Genomic DNA, 19,133 nt, shown 5'->3' with positions numbered 1-19,133 from the left:
AGCCTACTAACATGCACATAAAAACATAATCGAGCACATGTGAACACACATCACATATATAAACACATTTAGAATAATGAAAAATATATTTACTATATATGAAATAAATGAAAATATTAAAATAGTATTAAATATATTAATAATATAAACACATTTATTAAGAGGAACCATTAGAATATCTGATAAACACACCTGTTCTAACATATATAGGTAACTTCGGCAGTAAGAGTAACTAAAAATGCTTTCATAAACATTTAGTTTGTTTTTCAATATGTCAGCATTTTATCTGACATTAGAACATAGATTATAAATGATTATTCATATATATATATATATATATATATATATATATAAATTTTTTTTTCTTTTTTTTTCTCATTGACTTGACAGCCTTATTGTTGACAAGTAAAATTTCACATGTCAGGCCTGTTACCGTGCAGTTTTATGAACCATATTCAACATCAGGTACTGCCATTGCCCATCTTAGCAATCTCTATATACTCATTATGAACAAATGCTAAACATCAACTCCTGTGGCAAGAGTTCTCAGACAATCAACACTTAAACAGCCCATTGTACCTAACGGTCTAATCAGTTTTTTCTGAGTTGATCCTACATAATCGTGTCAGCGTCCCAGTGGCAATTTGATGTTGTCACTGAGAAGAAGTTAATAAAATAAGTAAGCAATAAATAAGCGTCTATCTAAATGTAGTTGGTATAAATATAGTAAAAAGTGCATTTTTTCCCTCTAAAGTATGTGGCCCTCCTTTGGGACACGTTTAATCAATAATTATCCATTTTTGTATTTATTTTAATTCTTCATTATTCAATACTTTGTTTTTTAACTAATTTTACCATGTATTTTTTTTTTTTTTTTTTTTTTTTGCTTTGGTTGATAGTCAGTAGGGTTTAGACTTTTTATGTATTTTTTTCTATTAAAGAGGGAAAAACAGCCCCTTGGTGTTCATGGCTCTGTAAAGATGTTTCAGTACTTACCCTTGCTTTCATTTGGGAAAACGGATACCTGATGGGATCTAAAACTATGCAAAAACTCGTTTACAAACGTTTTAACAAGCTTGCGCATTTTAGCGCAACAATGGCGCTCACCAACATCCTCTCTGTCGCGGATAATACGTCATCAAAGTTGGCGGTATTTTGAAAAGCGAGTAGCGTCTAGTGTTGTGGTCCGTGGAGTAGGGAACTGTTGCTAAACATGGTAAGACTGATTGTCGTCTAAAAAAACTCTCGTTATTTACACGTGCTTAATATAACACACGATATTATATAATGTTTAAATGCCTTGCTAACGTGCGTTTACGTACATTCAACTTTTCACCTTAGCCTGTAGCTAACAAGCTCTAGAAGAAATTGTACCTACTTGCACCGCTCCAGTTTTTCTTTAGATTAAAACGTACACAAATGTGCGTCTTTGTTGTTTACGTGTTCAGGCAGACGGCCGGGCAGCAGCGCAGCTGTCAGAGGCCGCCCAGTCTGAGCTGCTGGACATGTGTGAGGAGCAGTTTGCGCAGCTGGAAAAGGTACATGTGGATCCAGTGTGTCCAAATACTTTTTGTCATGCCATACATATTGTTTTGGGGGGGACTGGGATAGTATGGAGCCACTGCAACAAGTGGGGTGACCAGGTAGTGGTACAACGTGAGAAATATATTACTGATGTTGATATGATTTTTTTCCACTTTTATTTTCCCTCAAATGTTTCTACATAAATAAGATTCAAAAGTTGATTCTGTTCTTGAAGAAGTCACTTGGATTAGTGATGAAACATTTCTCCTGCTGAAAACTACATTTTCTTAACTGGATGATTGAGCATGCATCAAGATATGCAAGTTAAGGAAAATTTGTTCAGAGTTACTACATTTTAATTCCGTACAGTTTTTCCACTTTCTTGTATAATTAGAAAATACTTTGAATAGAAACTAAATGGGGTTTTTTCATAGTCTTATATGATAGGCCTATACTCTGTTGTTTAGCTGTTAACACTCTTACCTGTTATTTTTTTATCGTGGATTTGGTTCTTTCAGGTAATCATCATTAGGTTTCAGTATCGATGCATTCAGAGATCTGCAACTTTTCTTGAACCACGTTTCTTCTGAGAATCAAAATAGTTGACTAGGCTAGTAAACTAGAACCAACCAAAATCTGACCACATCACATATGTAAATATGTTTTTAAATCTGTGTAGATAATTTATCTCTAGCCCCTTGTCACATACTTTGTGATATAAGGCCATATTAAACTTCACTAAAAGGGTAAAAACTATAAACTGTGTTTCTGTCTTACAGATTCAGAATGAGATTATACTGTGTGAGCCAGATTTTTGTGAGAATCCACAAGAACAGGTGAGATGATTGTTTCCAAATGTTCACTTGTTCATTGCTTTTGCTGCTTTAACCTCCTAAGACCCAACAAAGAATTATCTTTTTACCTGATTTTCTCTACAAGGGCCTGATATCCACATATGAGGACATTCAATTTAAATTTCAATAGAACAGTGGCAGTATAATGTCCTCCTAAGTGGATATCAGGCCCTTGTAGAGCAAAATTAAGAATTGTGGTCTAGACAACCCAAAATGTGATCTCCACATATGTGGACGCCAGGTCCTAGGAGGTTAATGTTACAGAAAAAAATGTAGAAATCCTTAATTTTAAATATCTGAGAAAATTCATATCTTTTTTTTAACATGGTTTTCATTTATCAGTTTTTTTTAATGTGGTAAAAAATAACTGTAAGGAAAAAAAAGTATATATTCCACCACAGACCCGATATGTGAGTAATTCCAGTTTGTTACCTGAATGATTCATAAACATTACAATTTTCACCAGATAAACCATGCTAATCTCCATACTAATACTCTTGCCTACTTTATTTAGGCTCCAGTAGCTTCTAATTCTCCTAATAGCCTGATACCCATGTATTAGGAGCAATTAGGAGCTTTTGTCTCTTAGTTACTTTGTATTGTAAATTGGAACTGTGATAAAGTATTGCAAACTCTTTTGTTGCAGTTTTGGTCTGGCTTTCAAAATTGTTACACCTCTGGCATTTCTTTACGTGTGTGCTGATTAATTGGATGATGGTTGCGTCAATGGGTTCCTTTGGCCGATCAGCAAATAAAATATCTTAATCAATTGCAGCCATTACATTACAGCATCAAATTTGTCTTTGTATGTGATCATTCAAAGAGGTTTCTTTATTTTCCCAACACAAACGAGAAAATGAACAACAAAAACTAAATAATAGAAAATGACAACAAAACATTGGATTAATTATCAACCATACTGTAAATTTCAAGCAGCTTCCAGCCCAGCATTTCACAATCTTTGCATCATTAATATTAATATCTTTTACATGTATCATGGGTACAGGACATATGAATTTTGCATAAAATGACTTAATGAAGAGGCCAAGATGGCACCTTTGGTTTCCAGTGATGCTCAAAATTAGCATTAATCATAAACATGTTGTATGTGAAAGGTGTTTACAGAGGCAAGATACGTTACAAAAAGAGCAATTTGTTTTAATAGTTTGTATAGTCATAAACAGTTCATTAGTGCTATTCAAGCAGTAAAAAAATGTAAACATTGTGAGCATCAGCAGTGTCAACACTAAAAGGAACCGCTGAGTGTGCTTTAAATGGTGAGGTTAGAGACTCCAGCTGGCAATAACATAGCATTTCATGCCCGGTCAAATGCACCCTTGGCTCCATAGTGTAGTGGTTTACACATTTGCTTAACAAGCAAAAAAATCCCCTGCTTGATCCCGGGAGGAGATGCATATCTCTTTGGAGTTGCGTCAGGATGGGCATCCGGTGTAAAAACCTGCCAGATTAAATATTTGTAGAGCTTCCTGCTGTGCCGACTCCTTATAAATCAGGGAGCAACCAAGAGTAGCTGCTGATAAAGTGAGTTTTGTGTTTGTTTTATTTGATGTCAGACAGCTTCACTGTGGCTCATCATTGTGATTTGTATTCCACGTGACTTTTTTTCCTCCCATAGTCAGTAAAAAGACTGACTGCAACAGAAGCTGAGCTGAAGCAGTGGTCGACAGTGGAACCACAGTGTAAGTTATCAGTTCTGGTCAACTGGTGATTTCAGGTTTCTAAAAAGAAATAAAGAAATAAATCATAAATGTTGTGTACTTTATCTTTTAATAAAATTGACCTTTTTTTATTTTTCATGCAGTGCTGGCAGAAAATTCAGAGATTTTGCTCGAAGCAGGAAAAGAAGAGGTGTGGTTAAGTTAAACAGTGAACTATTGCTTTTGCTCATTTACATGCATCACTTACTCTATGTAATCTTTACTTTTTCCATAGATGCACAAGCTGTGCTCTGAACTTGAGATGGTTGCTTCCTGTTATGAAGCCAAAAGAGACAAACTGAAAAAGACTAAGGAACTGTATGTAACCCTTTTGTTACACTGTACATATTACATTACTTACTGTCCTTCTTCTGGTTTTATGGATGCCTTTCAGGATTGAATGAAGGAGACCATCCAGAGACTTTCCCTTTGCTATACTTTGTGTATAGTTGTGAAAATGTGATGCTTGTGTGTTTGTTTTTAGTGAACTAAAATGGCTGGAGGAGAAGAAACAGGTGCTGGCTGCCGCCAGTGGTCACAGTGAACGACTTCAAATTGAAAAGGAGAAGTTGTCAGAACATACGTGAGTAGGAATTCAGCGTCATACTAAACCAAAAGGGATCAGGTGTTTATTTACACAGAATAGAGCAGAAAACAGAAATGCTTCAAGGGTAATATAAATTAATTCAGCTGAATTCAATTTTATTTATACAGCGCCAAATCACAACAGCAGTCGCCTCAAAGTGCTTTATATTGTAAGGTAGACCCTACACTAATACATTCAGAGAAAAACCCAACAATCGTATGACCCCCTATGAACAAGAACTTTGGCGACAGTGGGAAGGAAAAACTCCCTTTTAACAGGAAGAAACCTCCGGCAGAATCAGGCTCGGGGAGGGGCGGGGCCATCTGCTGCAGCTGGTTGGGGTGAGAGAAGGAAAACAGGAAAAAAAAGACATGCTGTGGAAGAGAGACAGAGATTAATAACAAGTATGATTCATTGCAGAGAGGTGACATAGTGAGTGAGAAAGGTGACTGAAAAGGAAATACTCAATGCATCATGGGAATCCCCCAGCATCCTACACCTATTGCAGCATAACTAAGAGAATTCAGGATCACCTGATCCAGCCCTAACTATATGCTTTAGCAAAAAGGAAAGTTTTAAGCCTAATCTTAAAAGTAGAAAAATAAATCTTATAAACTTAGAAGAAGAGTAAAATGTTGATGCATGTGCATGCATTCCACAGGATACTCCGGGACATCAAGGAAAAAATACAGAAAATGAAGGTCTACCAGGAAAGGCTGATGGAGAGCTTGGGGTACATCCTGGAGAAACACGTTCCTCTCCCTCAGGAGGATTCCAGTACAAACAAGAAGAAGAAGGTGTAGATTATGGCTTTGCATGTGAAAAGTGCCTTATTATGAATTCATTGCACCTTACAGTCTTTTATCTTAATTTTCAGAATGTTCCTCATGAGATTCATGAAAACTTGATTTCACTCAATGAAATTCTGGAGGTGAGTTTTCTCATACTAAAAAACTAACTGTTTAACTCGAGTTTTTTTTATGTAATCGAAAAAAATCTCAGTCTTTGTCTTTGGACGTGTAGGTGAATGAAACAGGTGATGAGGTTTGATATTGAGGAGAGAAATGTGAAAGGAAAGATGGACCACATAGAGGCCCCCTGTGTTGATGTCAGGGGAGAATGTAGCTTGGCAGCATTGGATGGTAGTCTGTATGATGACTTTGGGCATGAAGAAGAGGAAGTGAGTGAAGGGAAGTTGAAGTTGAAGAAGGAAGAATGTTGTGGAGAGTGCAGGAAGGGGTTGAGGCAGGCTGTCAGTGGTACGGAAGTGTTGCCAGATGGCTGGCAAACTACAGCTAAGGTTCTGGGGGAAACTGCTCAAAGGGTGTCCTCTGGACAGAAGAAAAAGGACAAGGACACTTGTTTTTGGAAGGAGGAAGTAAAAAAAATCTGTTCAAATGCAGAGGTTAGCAAAGAAAAAGTGGGATGGTCAGGGAGATGAAGAAAATGGATGAGTGCTGGGAGGTTAGCAATGAGAGAAGTGGCAAAGTACAAGGCTTGAGTTAAATGTGAGGCTGGACACTAAGAAAGGTGAAAATGACTTGTATGAAGCATGTGAAGTGATATGTAAGACGTTATCACAGAAATGGAAATGTGCTAACAATTGAAGAGAGTGTGGTGAGCGCCTGAAGGAGCTCATGAATGAAGAAAATGAGAAAACACAATCCTGAAGAGTAAGAGGATCCCTGAGGAATGGAGTACAGATTTTCAAGTACAAGGGTGATGTGCATCTCTGTAGCAATTATAGAGGGATAAAGTTGATGAGGCATACCTTGAAGATATGGGAAAGTGTTTTTGAAACTAGGTTGAGAAGAGAGGAGATGATTGGTGAGCAGCAGCATGGCTCCTTGCCCAGAAATAGCACTACAGAGTCAATGTTTGCTTTTATAGTATTAATGGAGAAATATCGACGGTCAAAAGGATTTGTACTGTGTGTTTGTATATCTACAAACAGGGTATGATAGGGTGCCAAGAGAGGAAGTGTGGTACAGCATGAGGAAGTCATGTGAGGCTGGTGCCAGACATGTACGATAACAGCCAGACCTTGGTGAGGTGTGCAGTAGGAGTGAAAGATGAGTTCAAGGTGGGGTGAATTACATTAGGGAATGGAGTAGTAAAACATTGGTCAGGAAAAAAAAGTATATAAACTAAATTTTCATCCCAATATTTGAAATACTTCTGTTTTGAAGATAGCTTCACACATAGTGTTTCCTTTTTTTCACATCAACCACTGACACTTTTGTATGTGACTGAAAAGTATCCTAGATATTGAGATAAATGGTAGATTTTACTGAAGATAATTTTATTATCTCTGATAAAACCCCCCAGTTATCAACCTCGAGGAAAGAGCTGGCACTCCACCAACTTTTATGGAAAACATATCCTAAGAGATGTGGTTCTTTAGCTATGACTCATTTCTTAATGGCTACTTTTCTTGGGACAATGCTTGATGGTAACATCAGTGTTGTTAACTCTGTTCAGGTGGATGCCTTTTGAGGTATGCACATAGGAGAGGCATTTAACAAAACAGATATTTGACCTATTATAGTAGAATAAATGTGTGTTTAATTATTAATTATTAGCAGCTGCATATTTCTTATGTCAACAAGTCACATGTAAATTAGTCCTACGTTTGTTGGCTGTGGTGGAACTGGAAATTATAAAAACCCATTGTTAATGTTACATTTTCTATAGAGATGCTGTTTAAGGCCCTATTTTAACCACACCAGTGCAAAGAAAGCAGCAGGTCTGACGCATGTGGACTGTGTGGTTGTGTCATGCTGCTTTTGTTTATCAAAGTGAAAGGACAAAAAGGTTGACATAAGTGCTATAAAAGAGAGGGTGTAGTGATTAATCGATTCACAGTAATGATCACACATGGCAGCAAAAGCTGATGTGTACCAAAAGGCATGATATCAACCTAACGTTTAGACCTGAGGGCAGCTTTTGTGATTTTATTTATTTTTTTAACTTGTTCTGTGATTGAATGTTTCTGTTCTTGATAATCATGTAAATATCCTTTATTTTTGTTAGTGGCCATCACCTATTCCTTCAATAAGTAAAGGAAGTAAAGGCAAAATAAAACTCTAAACTTGTAAAACTTTTTAAACTTGTACCTTTACTGCAAATATGCTTCACCCTGGTCTTCATCTCCCTTTTTATAAACCTGCAGATTCTCATGAACAAGGCTCTGAACACACCGCACGACCCCTATGTGGCGATAGATGACACATTTTGGCCACCGTATGTAGAGATGCTGCTCCGTTATGGAATTGCAGTGAGACACCATGAGAATAACTTTAAGATCCGCTTGGAAACCTTTTTCTGAACCACTGGTGCATTAAAAATCTAAAGCACTGTGCTGAAACTGAGTCTGCTTGTGCAGGGAAATCATTATGCATTTTTTTGTAGGCTAGTAGGAAGTCTATGGTGGAGAAACAGTGATGCTAGGGCGTTCCTGAATTTACTATATGCATGTGTAACATTTCTATGTACATACTTTTTTTTTATTGCTGTCTGTTTAGACTTCTTAAATACTGTTTAGTTAAAATGTCTTGTAAGCGCACCTATTTTTCTAGTTCTATTTTTACATATTCAAGGGTAATTCAAATGTATGAGTGTTTTATCCAAAGTATGTGTTCTAGAAATCCCGTGTGCATGTGTGTTTTTCATGAGAATTCATATTTATCAGCGTAAAATTAAATTGATCTTAATTTTGGTTTCATTTAACAGTTTTCCATTATGTTTGAAAATTAGGAAAATATGTTCAGTAATGTTCTGTGTGTGTGTGTGTGTGTGTGTGTGTGTGTGTGTGTGTGTGTGTGTGTGTGTGTGTGTGTGTGTGTGTGTGTGTGTGTGTGTGTGTTTTGTTTGTGTTTATACATTTTCTTGTCCATGTTTAATAAATTTGGAAACTTTAGATGTGGTGTTGCTATGTAATTATTGTTTTGAAGAAATGATCTCTGGATATCTTCATAATGTTGTACGAAAACAACTAGCATAATGTAAACATTTTAGTGAGGTGATCATTTCTTCATGAAAATGTTTTCAAACTATGTTTGTACTTACAAACAATACACAGGAAAAAAATACAAACTGACAAAGTAATATGTGCAGACAGTCCACACAAAACACACAATATATGCAATGATCGATGGTTTCAGCTACCACATACTTAAAATACTTAGTCGATTTTTTTGTTGTTTTTTTAATTGCAGAGATTTGTTTAGATCCTTGCTTTTCCAGTTTCTTGGCGGAAATATTAAAATTATTTCGTCAGAAACGTTTTGCGTCATACAACGTCACGCTTCCCATCCAATCCGGTGAGGCCGCCGCGTCAGCTCTAGAATACCTGTGGGCGGAGAAGCGATTCCGGTTCCGGGTGTTTTCATATCCCAGTCGGAGGCGATCATACCTCTGATTATGCTATTTTATCGGAAACTTTTCTCGATTGACCACTGAATAAATTAGAATTCTTTTAATTAAGATTGCCCGATCAAAGCCGACACCATGGCGACACGCTCGGAGAGAGAGAAGGCCCAAAAACTCAACGAACAGCACCAGGCCATCCTGTCCAAAATGCTGAGAGAGGAAGACAACAAGTACTGCGCCGACTGCGAGGCGAAAGGTGCGGTGTTCGTTTTGTCGGCGATTTTATTGTTTAACTGTACAAAGTTAGCAGTTTCACTCAGAATCAAACAGTAACGGTAACTAACAGTATAACATCCGCGCTTCTTAGCTTAGCTTAGCTAACTGGCCCAAGCTAGTCACCTGACATTCTTCCCTTTAAGCTAAACTAAGTGGTTAACTAGCATGCTAACTTCTCTAAAGCTACATAAGCTCCCCACAGGGCTTCTCCCTCGTCGCCGTATGCTTAGTTACCGGGATTTGCAAGCGGTAAACAAACTGTGTCAGGTCTTTCTCAGAAACTTCAGCCAACTTTTTTTTTTTTAAATTAGATCATTGACAAAGAATGTAGAACTTGCATCATACGTTTCAAGTCACAACAAAGACTAGCATGTTTGAGTGTTTCTTCGGGCGTTTTTGTATCTTCATATCCCAAACTGGGTTTAACTGTCATTAACAGGTCCAAGATGGGCTTCCTGGAATCTGGGGGTATTTATCTGCATCCGGTGTGCTGGCATCCACAGGAACCTGGGAGTGCACATATCCAGAGTGAAATCAGTCAACCTGGACCAATGGACAACAGAACAAATCCAGGTACTGATTTCTTGTTTTTGCACTTTTCCTGTGTGCATTACTGAACTGACCTACCGGGCAGTAGCCCTGGGGGCTGTGAGAGGTCAAGGGACTCTGGGTCTAAGTCCCTCTTTGGACTGATTTGCTTACTGGCACAACATGAATACAAAAAAATGCAAAACAGCTTAAAGGTGTACCATAACTTCTCTACACTGAAACTAAATAAAGAAGACAATGTAAATGAACACAAGAACTGAATGCATTTCTCCTTTTTTAAATGTGACATTTAAATGTCTTTGCCAAGTATTCCGTTATTGGTTCTCTAATCCTTTTTTTATGTACAGTAAACATAAATATGGTTAGAAACTGTGAAATGTTTTTTGGATTGGGCATATGTGTTCTCCACTAAATGTAACCTTCCTTGATTTACAATATTGCTGATTTTTCATTCGCACTTCAGTAAACTTGGCCAGACACAAAAACAGGAAATTCTGTTCAGTGGCTAAAGACATAATTTCTTGTCCGTAATGTGGGTCAAGCTTTAATTTTCATTATGCACTGTCATCAGGACTATCAATACCCTTCATTTATGTCATTTGGAATTTACCTTAATAACCACTCTTTAAACTGCAAATTATTGTACAAGTGAACTTGCTGTCATACTAACAACTAGTTGACATTTTAATGATAGCTTCAAAATATCCAGGCTTGTGTTGTTAAATACTTAATTGCCAGGAATATTGAAGAAATATTGGTGTCAAACATCAGTCAATGACTAAAACCAAAACTAACTAATGTAATGTTGTCATGTGGGTGCAGTATTTTTAACCTTAACAATATAAACTATTCAGTCAAACTGCATAAGTTGGCTTATCACTTGGGGGTTATTTTCTCATATCTGAAAAGTGCCACATTAGGTATTGTACACCCATTTTTATCTGTTGTGCCATATTTGTGATGAGCGAACATATCATGTGCTTAGTCAATTGATTGCCCCAATGAAACACTGTATCCTAACATTATCCATTTTGTTTACATCTTTGTCTTCTCTTCAGAGTATACAGGACATGGGTAATACCAAGGCCAGGCAGCTTTATGAGGCCAACCTTCCAGATAGCTTCAGAAGACCTCAAACAGACCAGTATCCTTCGCTTAGAGCAAATCCACAAATGTAACAAAAAAAGTGCCATGCAGCATATGTTTAACCATTTTTTCCCTTTTCTTGGAGTTACATTTTTTCTTAACACTGACCTCAGAGCAGTGGAATTCTTCATCAGGGATAAATATGAGAAGAAGAAATACTACAGCAAGAATGTGACCAATGGCACCAGTGTATGTATCGACTAAACATTTCATGAAATTATTCATTTATTGTATTATTTTCTAAGTTTAGTCTGTTACTGTTATCTTGGAGCAAATGTAACCCACATAATTTCCTTAGTTAATAATAAAGTATTCTGATTCTGATTTAGATCTTCATAATGTTTTGTACTCACTCATTCTTCTTTCTTTTATTCTTTTTTTATCAGCCAAAAGATAGTAAGAAAGAAAGGGAGCCCGACAGAGGAAGCAAGGTGTCATCTTACACCAAGGTAAGTCTCGCATGTATTCCAGTAATGATAAAGCTGTCTCAATGTGCCCTTTAGCATTGTTTTCTTATCCACACTAAGTTTGTTCTGCTTTTGAATTTATTTTACAACCATTTCATTTTTTTTTAAAGAGTGAAGAGTCCAAGCCAGCTCCCAAAATCAGCCCTGCTAAGACTGCAGAACCCTCTGTGAACCTACTAGGCCTTGGTGAGTGTGAAAATGATTCAAGTTTAGCACCACAGATCAATTTATCGCCAGAGGACATCCTTATTGGGGGATTTAATGAGAGTAGAATGTGCTGTGGGAAAGTTATGACTAATATATTGTGTGTGGAATTAGGCTAATTAATATGTCTGAGTTTATTTGTTTTTATTTTTAAGTGTAGATAAGTTTCCAAGGTGATATCTGCATGTAGTACATGACATTTAGCAATCAAAATACACTGTAATTTACACTGTAAAATCACTGTTTATGTGATGGTGATTACCTCTACACTTTGCTCAGCTCTGCATCTTGATGCTGTGGTGTTACCTGAGATTGTTTACTTTTTGGTTCAGCGTTAAAGATTGTCTCCACCCTTAGCTGTGCCATGTTCTCATTTCAAACATGTGGCTCTGCATGTGTTTACCAAACAATGGAGGAGAGAGAAAGTACCATATTTAAAGGGTTTGGTTGTGTCACCTATCAGCATATCTGTAACACAGCAACTAAATCATCTCACTTGTAAATGATAGATGGCAACACCACTTCGTCTTCTCCGCTGTCTGTATCAACATTGCGCTGACGTCTTTTCAACACGCTGCTGTTAATTGTGGCTGTGATGTTATTTCTGTTGCTTTCAATTTAAAAAACCACTGCAAGGTTTTTGAGTTGAAAAGAGGAAGTGCTTCAGCTGCTGCAGCAGACATGTAACTTCTTGTTTCTACTTTAAATCTTGATGTTTATCTAGAGTATGACTTTTGTTGGATCAGTATTGTAAGTGTAGCAGGAAATGGTAACATTAAATGCTGTTAGGAGAAGGGGCAACACTGGATTGCACAACATAGATATCTCTGCCATACTTGCACCAAGTATAGGTTTTCTTTTGGCTTGATTGCAAGATCACTTAAAGTAGGTCTTTTAGTACATGCAAGGTTTTCTGGCATGGATAGATTTTAGCATCTTCTTCCAAAGAGCTATTAACTAAAGCACTTTTTTTTCTTTTGTAGAATGTTTTTTCATTTATTAATGCATTTTTGACATCTTTGATTTCTCAAATGGTCAGAAATAAAGGAGAATGCATAAACACATACTTGTTTCCTTTACAGTATGAGGACAAGCTCTGTTTGCATAAATAGTCACTCCCCAAAAGCTCGTTCTGAGCCAAGAGGAACTCTGATGTGAATGGAAATGGAAGTTATGTAGATTTTTCTGTCTTAATGTTCAGCTGTTTTGTTTGAACAGTGTGCGACTTCGCCATTAAATTGTGAAATCTTCACATTAGTTCTTGCTTTTAAATTTCTGTACTTTATTTTTTTCAGCATTATAGCTATGATCGGTTTTTGGTTCATAGGAATAATTCATTTTATTAAAGAGGCTTCCTTTATTTACAGTTAAAAGAAGATGGTGTTGTGTTTTTGACTGGCTTAAGGGTTGCTTGCATTATTTGGATATCATGTTTACTGTTATTTTTCTTCTGTGGCTAGTGAGCTAAATGGGGTGAGCTGATTAATTTTTTATTGCGCTAGCTGTTGTTCTCACTGCATGGGCAGCTTTGTAGCTGTGGGAGGTTTTTACAGTTGAATATTTAAAAAATAAAAGAAAACACAATTTCATGAAAGCAGTTCTGTTCACTTTTAACACCCTTTCTATGTCAATTAGCCCGTTCTATAAGGATTATATTCCTGAACTTTAAATAAAGATCTTTTAATTAATGCAGACCACAATCAGGAAATGGTCAGTGGGTAGTGGGAACTATTATTTCCTGATGTATTTTTTTAAGTTCCACCTGTAAAACTAATTTTTCCTTCTTTCTGTCACAGACGCACCAGCAGCTGCATCAGCTAACAACGGTAGCACGAGCACAAGCCAGAACAATGACCTGGATATATTTGGCCCCATGGTCTCCAATCCCCTGCCCTCATCCACATCCACAGCTCAGTTTTCTCAGGTAAAACTGAGAAAGCATTCCCCAGTTCAGATTTAAATCCAAATTCCGATTATTGCTCAGCAGGGCTTAACAGTCACTGTTGCCTGGTTGTAAAACTGAAATTAAATGTGCAGTAAAAAATAAAAAGGCAAATGATAACCATCAGCGTCAATAGCCCACATGACAGCAACACCAGTACTGAGAGACAGTGAGTTTAAATGAAAGAGAGGCAGAAACACACTTCAGAATATGAATGCAGTAAATCAGGCACTCTTGACTTAACATTGAAATGGGGCTTAATGCAGTGTTTACTTTTATTATCACCACATTCATTGATTTTTGATTAATCAAAGAATTTATCAGTTAGGTATAAGATTTAAATATATTAATCCTTAGTAAATTTAATCAATAATTATCTTTTGTTACCTATATTATAGAGACAAAGCCTTCGGGGGTGTCGGCTACTAACATCTTACTAATAGATCACAGCTGAATTATTCAGAGTAATCATGCTCGATAGGCCCATTTTGTATTTATGATCTACATTTATACATAGCTAAAAGAGGCAACTATGTTTTTTTAATACCTATATATTTGCCAGACAACAGCTTGTAGCTGTTTGCAGTACTGGCAAAGTTACTGTCAAGTTCACAAGACCCCCCAAAAATTACTGTTATTGATAGATCTACTGCTGTTTGGTAATGGTAGTTGTCTGCTAATTTGTAAATTTTGTGTAGTTGCGTTTGTACAGCACAGAATAAAACCGTGTGAGCCATAGATTTGTCACAAAAATGGGTGCTTTTTTTGTCATCGGACCTTAAATCTTCTAAACATCTCAATCTCTTTCCTACCTCCAGGTGAGCTCCAATAACTCGGCAAGCACTCCGACACAAGCTCCAGCAGCTGGAGTGTCAGGAGGAGTAGCCAACTCAGGGTCATTACAGGGAGACCTCGACCTGTTTAGTGAGAGCAGTAGCACCACTAAAGCTGATGACGCAGCCAAGAAGCCCCTGTCCAAGGACTCCATCTTGTCTCTGTATGGGACTAACAGCATGTCCCAGCAGCCCCCCACCGGTAAGGATTTACACACAAACTGAAATAACACCAGTGCCATATTGTAAATTCAACCCTGTTACGAAGAAAAATCAATTTTATGTAGAAACAGTCATGCTTAAAACTTTAACCACAACTCTTTTTGACCTATGAGTCCTTTTTGTTTTTATTGGATTAATTTAGATTTTTCGTGTATTTGTTTGTTCAGATTGACTACATTAGCCTACATTAACAGCTTTCGTTTTGTCACCTAATAGATGCAATTCTTTCCCTGCCATTGATGAGCTAGAAGATGCAGAAACCCTGGATTCTTATTTGTTATTTAAATGCAATGCAGTCTTTTCAGGTCATTGATCCACTGAATTGAAAATAAAAAATTCTTTTTTTGTAAACTGCCTCCTTTTACCTGCAGTACCTTAGCAACACACCAGAGGGCCACAGCCCACACTTTGGGAACCACTGCCCTTGACTAATACTTTGCTTGCTAAAGTAATGCAAATATGGTGACATCACATGATCCACAAGGAACAAGTAGATACCTGTATTTTGCAGCTCAGTCTCACAGGGCTTTGCTGACTTATCTTCCTGCTTAACTAACAGACTCCTTAAAACACACAAGCAAGTTTTCAAAACAGACCCATACCTCAAAAACTAACTTTTTTTTTTTATGTTCTTGCCTCCTCTCAGCTGGCATGTTCATGGGCCCCTCTCAGATGCAGTTTCCTGTCCAGGCAGCAGCTGGTTACCAGGCCTTCCCTGGTATGGGTACAGCCATGCCACCCACTACTGTCATGGGTGCCATGATGGCTCAGAGCGGTGCACCCATGATGGGGCCCAGTCCAGGAATGATGGTTGGGATGACGATGCCTAATGGCTTCATGGGGAACGCGCAAGCCACTGGTATGATGGGCATGGCCCCCAGGATGATGGGACCACAGGGTGGTGCAATGCCTACAGGCATGATGCCTGCTCAGGGCATGTACGCCATCCAGCCTGGCCAGCAGGCTCAGTGGAACATGGGTCAGGTAAGGAAATAGCTTAGCTGTACTGCAGCATTGTGTGAGGTTATTTAACAAGAGACCGCATGTTAATACTTGTGCTACTGGTTTCAAGTATGTCACAGTGACAGGAGACTTTTTTTTTTCTCAAATGTGACCACACCCAGAAGAGTTGGTGCATTGCACAATAGTCCATTGTGAAGCCCTCTACTGTACAGTTTGTAGAGATAGAGCATCCAGTATTCACTAGATGGCAGCACAAGCATGCAGCAGATTTGTAACTATGCACTAAATCCCTAATATATACTGTAAGTAGTTTAGTTGTAAGTGTGGACACTCAAACTGAAGATAAACTTGAAGCAATCTGTACACATGCTATAAAAATTGCATACTGTCTGTACACAATTATTTCCCATAATGCAGTATACACAGAAATTGTAGGAGCTGCTCACAGCTGTAAAGACTAATCTATTATTAGCATAAAACATTACATTATTTAGAGTTTTATTACAGTTAGCACGCAGGGTGGAACTGGGACACAGTCAGAACTTCAGTAATGAACTACTAGCGGGTGGATGAGTAGTAGTATAATGTTGTCCCAGTTAATCTTCAGTGATTATTTCTAATCCAGGCAAGGCGTAGTAATAAGTCAGATGTAGGTGATCCTGCTCTAGTGTTATTCACACTAACCTCTGTAACATCCCCAGGTGAACCAGCAGATGTCAGGGCTGACTCTGAATGGTGCGGGTGGTCAGATGGCCTTTGGTCAACCTCCGTCAGCTATGGGCGGGTGGGCTCCCACCGGTTCTGGCCAGACTCTGAGCACACAGCTATGGAAGTGAGCCTTCATGCGGGTCGGTGGTTGGGCAGAGTAAAAGTCGAGGTTGCAGGATGTGCTTCTCCGTACCTCACTATGAACTGATGCCCATTTCAATCACGGACCAGCCTTCAGAACATGAAAATTGTATCTCTCTTTTTTTTTTTTTCTCTCTCCTTCTCCCTTTTCTGTCTCTCTTTCTCTCTATTGTGTGAGTGAATTGGGAGTCATACAGGATTACAGCCTGGCAGTTTCTGCCTGTCGTATGGTTTTTGATCATAACTTTTATTTTCCTTTTTTGGAAAAAATGACAAGGAAACAACAGTCCCATCATCAACATCGACATATCAGAAAAGCTGCAGGACCAGTTAAACAAGCTTTTATTGTATCACTGTATCATTATAAGATTATAGAACATTTAAATGAATAGTATTTAAAGGGAGAAGGGTATGACTATGAGGTCAGTTGACACTGCTCCCAGATGTACAGCGCTGTATAACCTTCTTTTAAAGTACTTGTGGGTCCCCTATAAAATTAAAGTGATAATAAATAATTTCCTTTTACGTGTGTTCTGTAAAACAGATGTCAACTTTTTTTTTTATGTCTCAAATTGGTGGAATGTAATTGTTGCAGGGATACACCCACTTTTATTTCTCACATTTGTCTAACATTCGATCTAGTTCTGCTGTGGCCCTAAAAATAAACACAGTGAACTTAATAATCTTCACAACATGTACCATGGATGCATTCTTGTTTGCGGACTCGCACAAAGCACTTTGGCCTTGTACATGAAGCACGAGTCTCCCTCTTCACAAATCCACTAGTCTGCATTCCTATAGTGCTTCTCGATCCTGGGCCAAGCATTCAGACCCAAAGTTCATAAAAGTTCATAAAATCATGAACTAAACTAAAGTTCCTGATTTGATGTATTTTTGTTACTTAGTCTTTACAATTTTACGACACAGGTTACATTTATGAACTGTTTTCATGGAGGCAGTTGTTCAAAAAGCGTTGGTTTTTCACACTAGGGTGGGGTTACTGATTACACTGCATGCAAACTATTCCTGAAACCAACTGAACCACACCCAGAGCCACCCCTTCAAGTGGACCAGTTCACTGTGTGCAACAGTCACACAGAAAGAGAACATTGTAGCTGTGAAATACACATTTTTATCATCAAGATGGAATGAAAAATAGACGGTGGGTACTTTGCAAACCAAGAACAGCCTCACGTGAGGTGGTTATGATTCTGAACAAGTAATGCACACTTCCATCTTCTTATTGAAGCAATACTTATTGAATCCCTTTAGGGAGTTTCTTTAAACCTGGCACAATCAGTTTTCTCATGAGTTGCTATGACCACGAGTCACTTGAACTCATGGTCACTGTGTCTTGATTCTAATTTTTAATAACCATAATTCAATATTTCAAAACGACGACAAAATATCCCACAAATATCTAACTGGATGAAGTAATTATATCCAAAAGGTCATGTATCACAGCTTGACATCACATTGTTCTGCAAAAACATCTTTCGTAACATTATCCAGAACCTGAAATTGGGAATAGGATAGAAGGAATTTACCATATTTCACATTTGAAGTCATGATACTACCTACCTACACACGAGTAAACTCAAATTTTACTGCTTGGTAGAGACATGTAGCCTTTGGTTGCTATTCTAATTCCCAACACTGAGAGTATCTGACATTTAGCACAGCACAGCTCTCTAAAAGACTATGCTGCTGCTGTCCTCTAGATGACAGTGTTGAGACAGTGGAAAGTTTTAGCTGGACAGAAGTATTTCACAGCGACTTATGAAAAAATGGGATTTAAGACCCAAACTACACTGCACCATAGTGTGGACCGAGAGTCCCTGTGGGCTGTGAGTAGGTCTGTGAACCAAAGGCGTTTTTCTGCTGTGAGTCACTCATCCTCTTGTAGAGCAGAGTGGAAGAGGTTCGCTTGACTGTGGTCACATTATTTCAGTAACTTGTTCTCTGTGCACTGCTAGTAGCGCCAACACATTTTAGCCCTTCACTTGAGTTAGAGGCTTTTATTTAACAATAGAGCTCTGTATAGCAGCACAATGAATCTAAACCAATACACAAAGCATCTTCAAGTAAGTCAAGTTAGAGCTTGTCTGTTGAACTGTGATGGATGTTCAGTTCAGCAACACAACGTAGATGTGACTATGCCATGCTCAGTTATACTGTATGTTATAAAGTTTAAGTTAGGTGCATGAGAGTAAGTCTCTCAGTAAAGAAGAAACTTCTTACTAAAGTGTGGCAGTAACAAGCACCTGGTGGCAGTATAACATTATTCTTTGTAATAAAAGGCCAAGTTATATGATAAGTCTTTGCCCCAAATCTCCTGTCTATTCTGCGGATATACGCTCATGGTGTAATGTGTATTTACGTATTTGATTTTATTTATAGGGGATTTAACTTGGTAACTTGCTGAGTTTTCTCCCTTCCTAACATTGCTTGTGCAGTATTACATACAGTATATAAACTTTTTTATATAGCTGGTGCAGTGAATGCCCTTTTGTTGAAGTTAATTTGTGGGCCTTGCAGGAGCTGGAAAATCATAGTCAGACTATGTGTTTACAGCCAGTAGCAGTTTTGTAGGGAAAATATGCTTCAGTCTGCCTCAGAGTAGTTTTGA

General features: G+C 37.9%; 2 protein-coding genes across 2 annotated transcripts; both read left to right on the top strand.

The window, feature by feature from the left end:
* Nucleotides 1-1,128: 1,128 nt before the first annotated feature.
* Nucleotides 1,129-8,565, top strand: cenpk (centromere protein K). Its single transcript, XM_063475469.1, has 10 exons — nucleotides 1,129-1,216; nucleotides 1,449-1,538; nucleotides 2,304-2,360; nucleotides 4,015-4,078; nucleotides 4,201-4,247; nucleotides 4,332-4,414; nucleotides 4,581-4,679; nucleotides 5,344-5,479; nucleotides 5,560-5,613; nucleotides 7,855-8,565. The coding sequence occupies exons 1-10, from the start codon at nucleotides 1,214-1,216 to the stop codon at nucleotides 8,008-8,010; spliced, it is 789 nt and encodes a 262-aa protein (XP_063331539.1). The 5' UTR covers nucleotides 1,129-1,213; the 3' UTR covers nucleotides 8,011-8,565.
* A 467-nt stretch (nucleotides 8,566-9,032) lies between these two features.
* On the top strand, nucleotides 9,033-16,911 carry LOC134628718 (stromal membrane-associated protein 1-like). The gene is made up of 10 exons (XM_063475468.1): nucleotides 9,033-9,309; nucleotides 9,769-9,902; nucleotides 10,937-11,022; nucleotides 11,138-11,213; nucleotides 11,411-11,473; nucleotides 11,602-11,677; nucleotides 13,492-13,619; nucleotides 14,456-14,672; nucleotides 15,339-15,676; nucleotides 16,357-16,911. Exons 1-10 carry the CDS (start codon nucleotides 9,192-9,194, stop codon nucleotides 16,489-16,491), a joined length of 1,371 nt encoding a protein of 456 aa, XP_063331538.1. The 5' UTR covers nucleotides 9,033-9,191; the 3' UTR covers nucleotides 16,492-16,911.
* Nucleotides 16,912-19,133: the final 2,222 nt, after the last annotated feature.

Source organism: Pelmatolapia mariae, linkage group LG6 (assembly GCF_036321145.2).
Source record: "Pelmatolapia mariae isolate MD_Pm_ZW linkage group LG6, Pm_UMD_F_2, whole genome shotgun sequence".
Taxonomy (NCBI): Eukaryota; Metazoa; Chordata; class Actinopteri; order Cichliformes; family Cichlidae; genus Pelmatolapia; species Pelmatolapia mariae.
Note: the sequence above shows the minus strand (reverse complement) of the source record. Positions and strands in the feature narration are given on the sequence as shown.

What these genes read in the sequence shown, in the direction of transcription:
- cenpk (XM_063475469.1), top strand. An exon ending in GTACAAACAAGAAGAAGAAG is followed by an intron (nt 5,480 to 5,559) that starts GTGTAGATTATG and finishes CTTAATTTTCAG; the next exon opens with AATGTTCCTCATGAGATTCA. An exon ending in CACTCAATGAAATTCTGGAG is followed by an intron (nt 5,614 to 7,854) that starts GTGAGTTTTCTC and finishes ATAAACCTGCAG; the next exon opens with ATTCTCATGAACAAGGCTCT.
- LOC134628718 (XM_063475468.1), top strand. Translation starts at nt 9,192, where the DNA reads ATGGCGACACGCTCGGAGAGAGAGAAGGCCCAAAAACTCAACGAACAG. An exon ending in GGACAACAGAACAAATCCAG is followed by an intron (nt 9,903 to 10,936) that starts GTACTGATTTCT and finishes TCTTCTCTTCAG; the next exon opens with AGTATACAGGACATGGGTAA. An exon ending in CCACAGCTCAGTTTTCTCAG is followed by an intron (nt 13,620 to 14,455) that starts GTAAAACTGAGA and finishes TCCTACCTCCAG; the next exon opens with GTGAGCTCCAATAACTCGGC.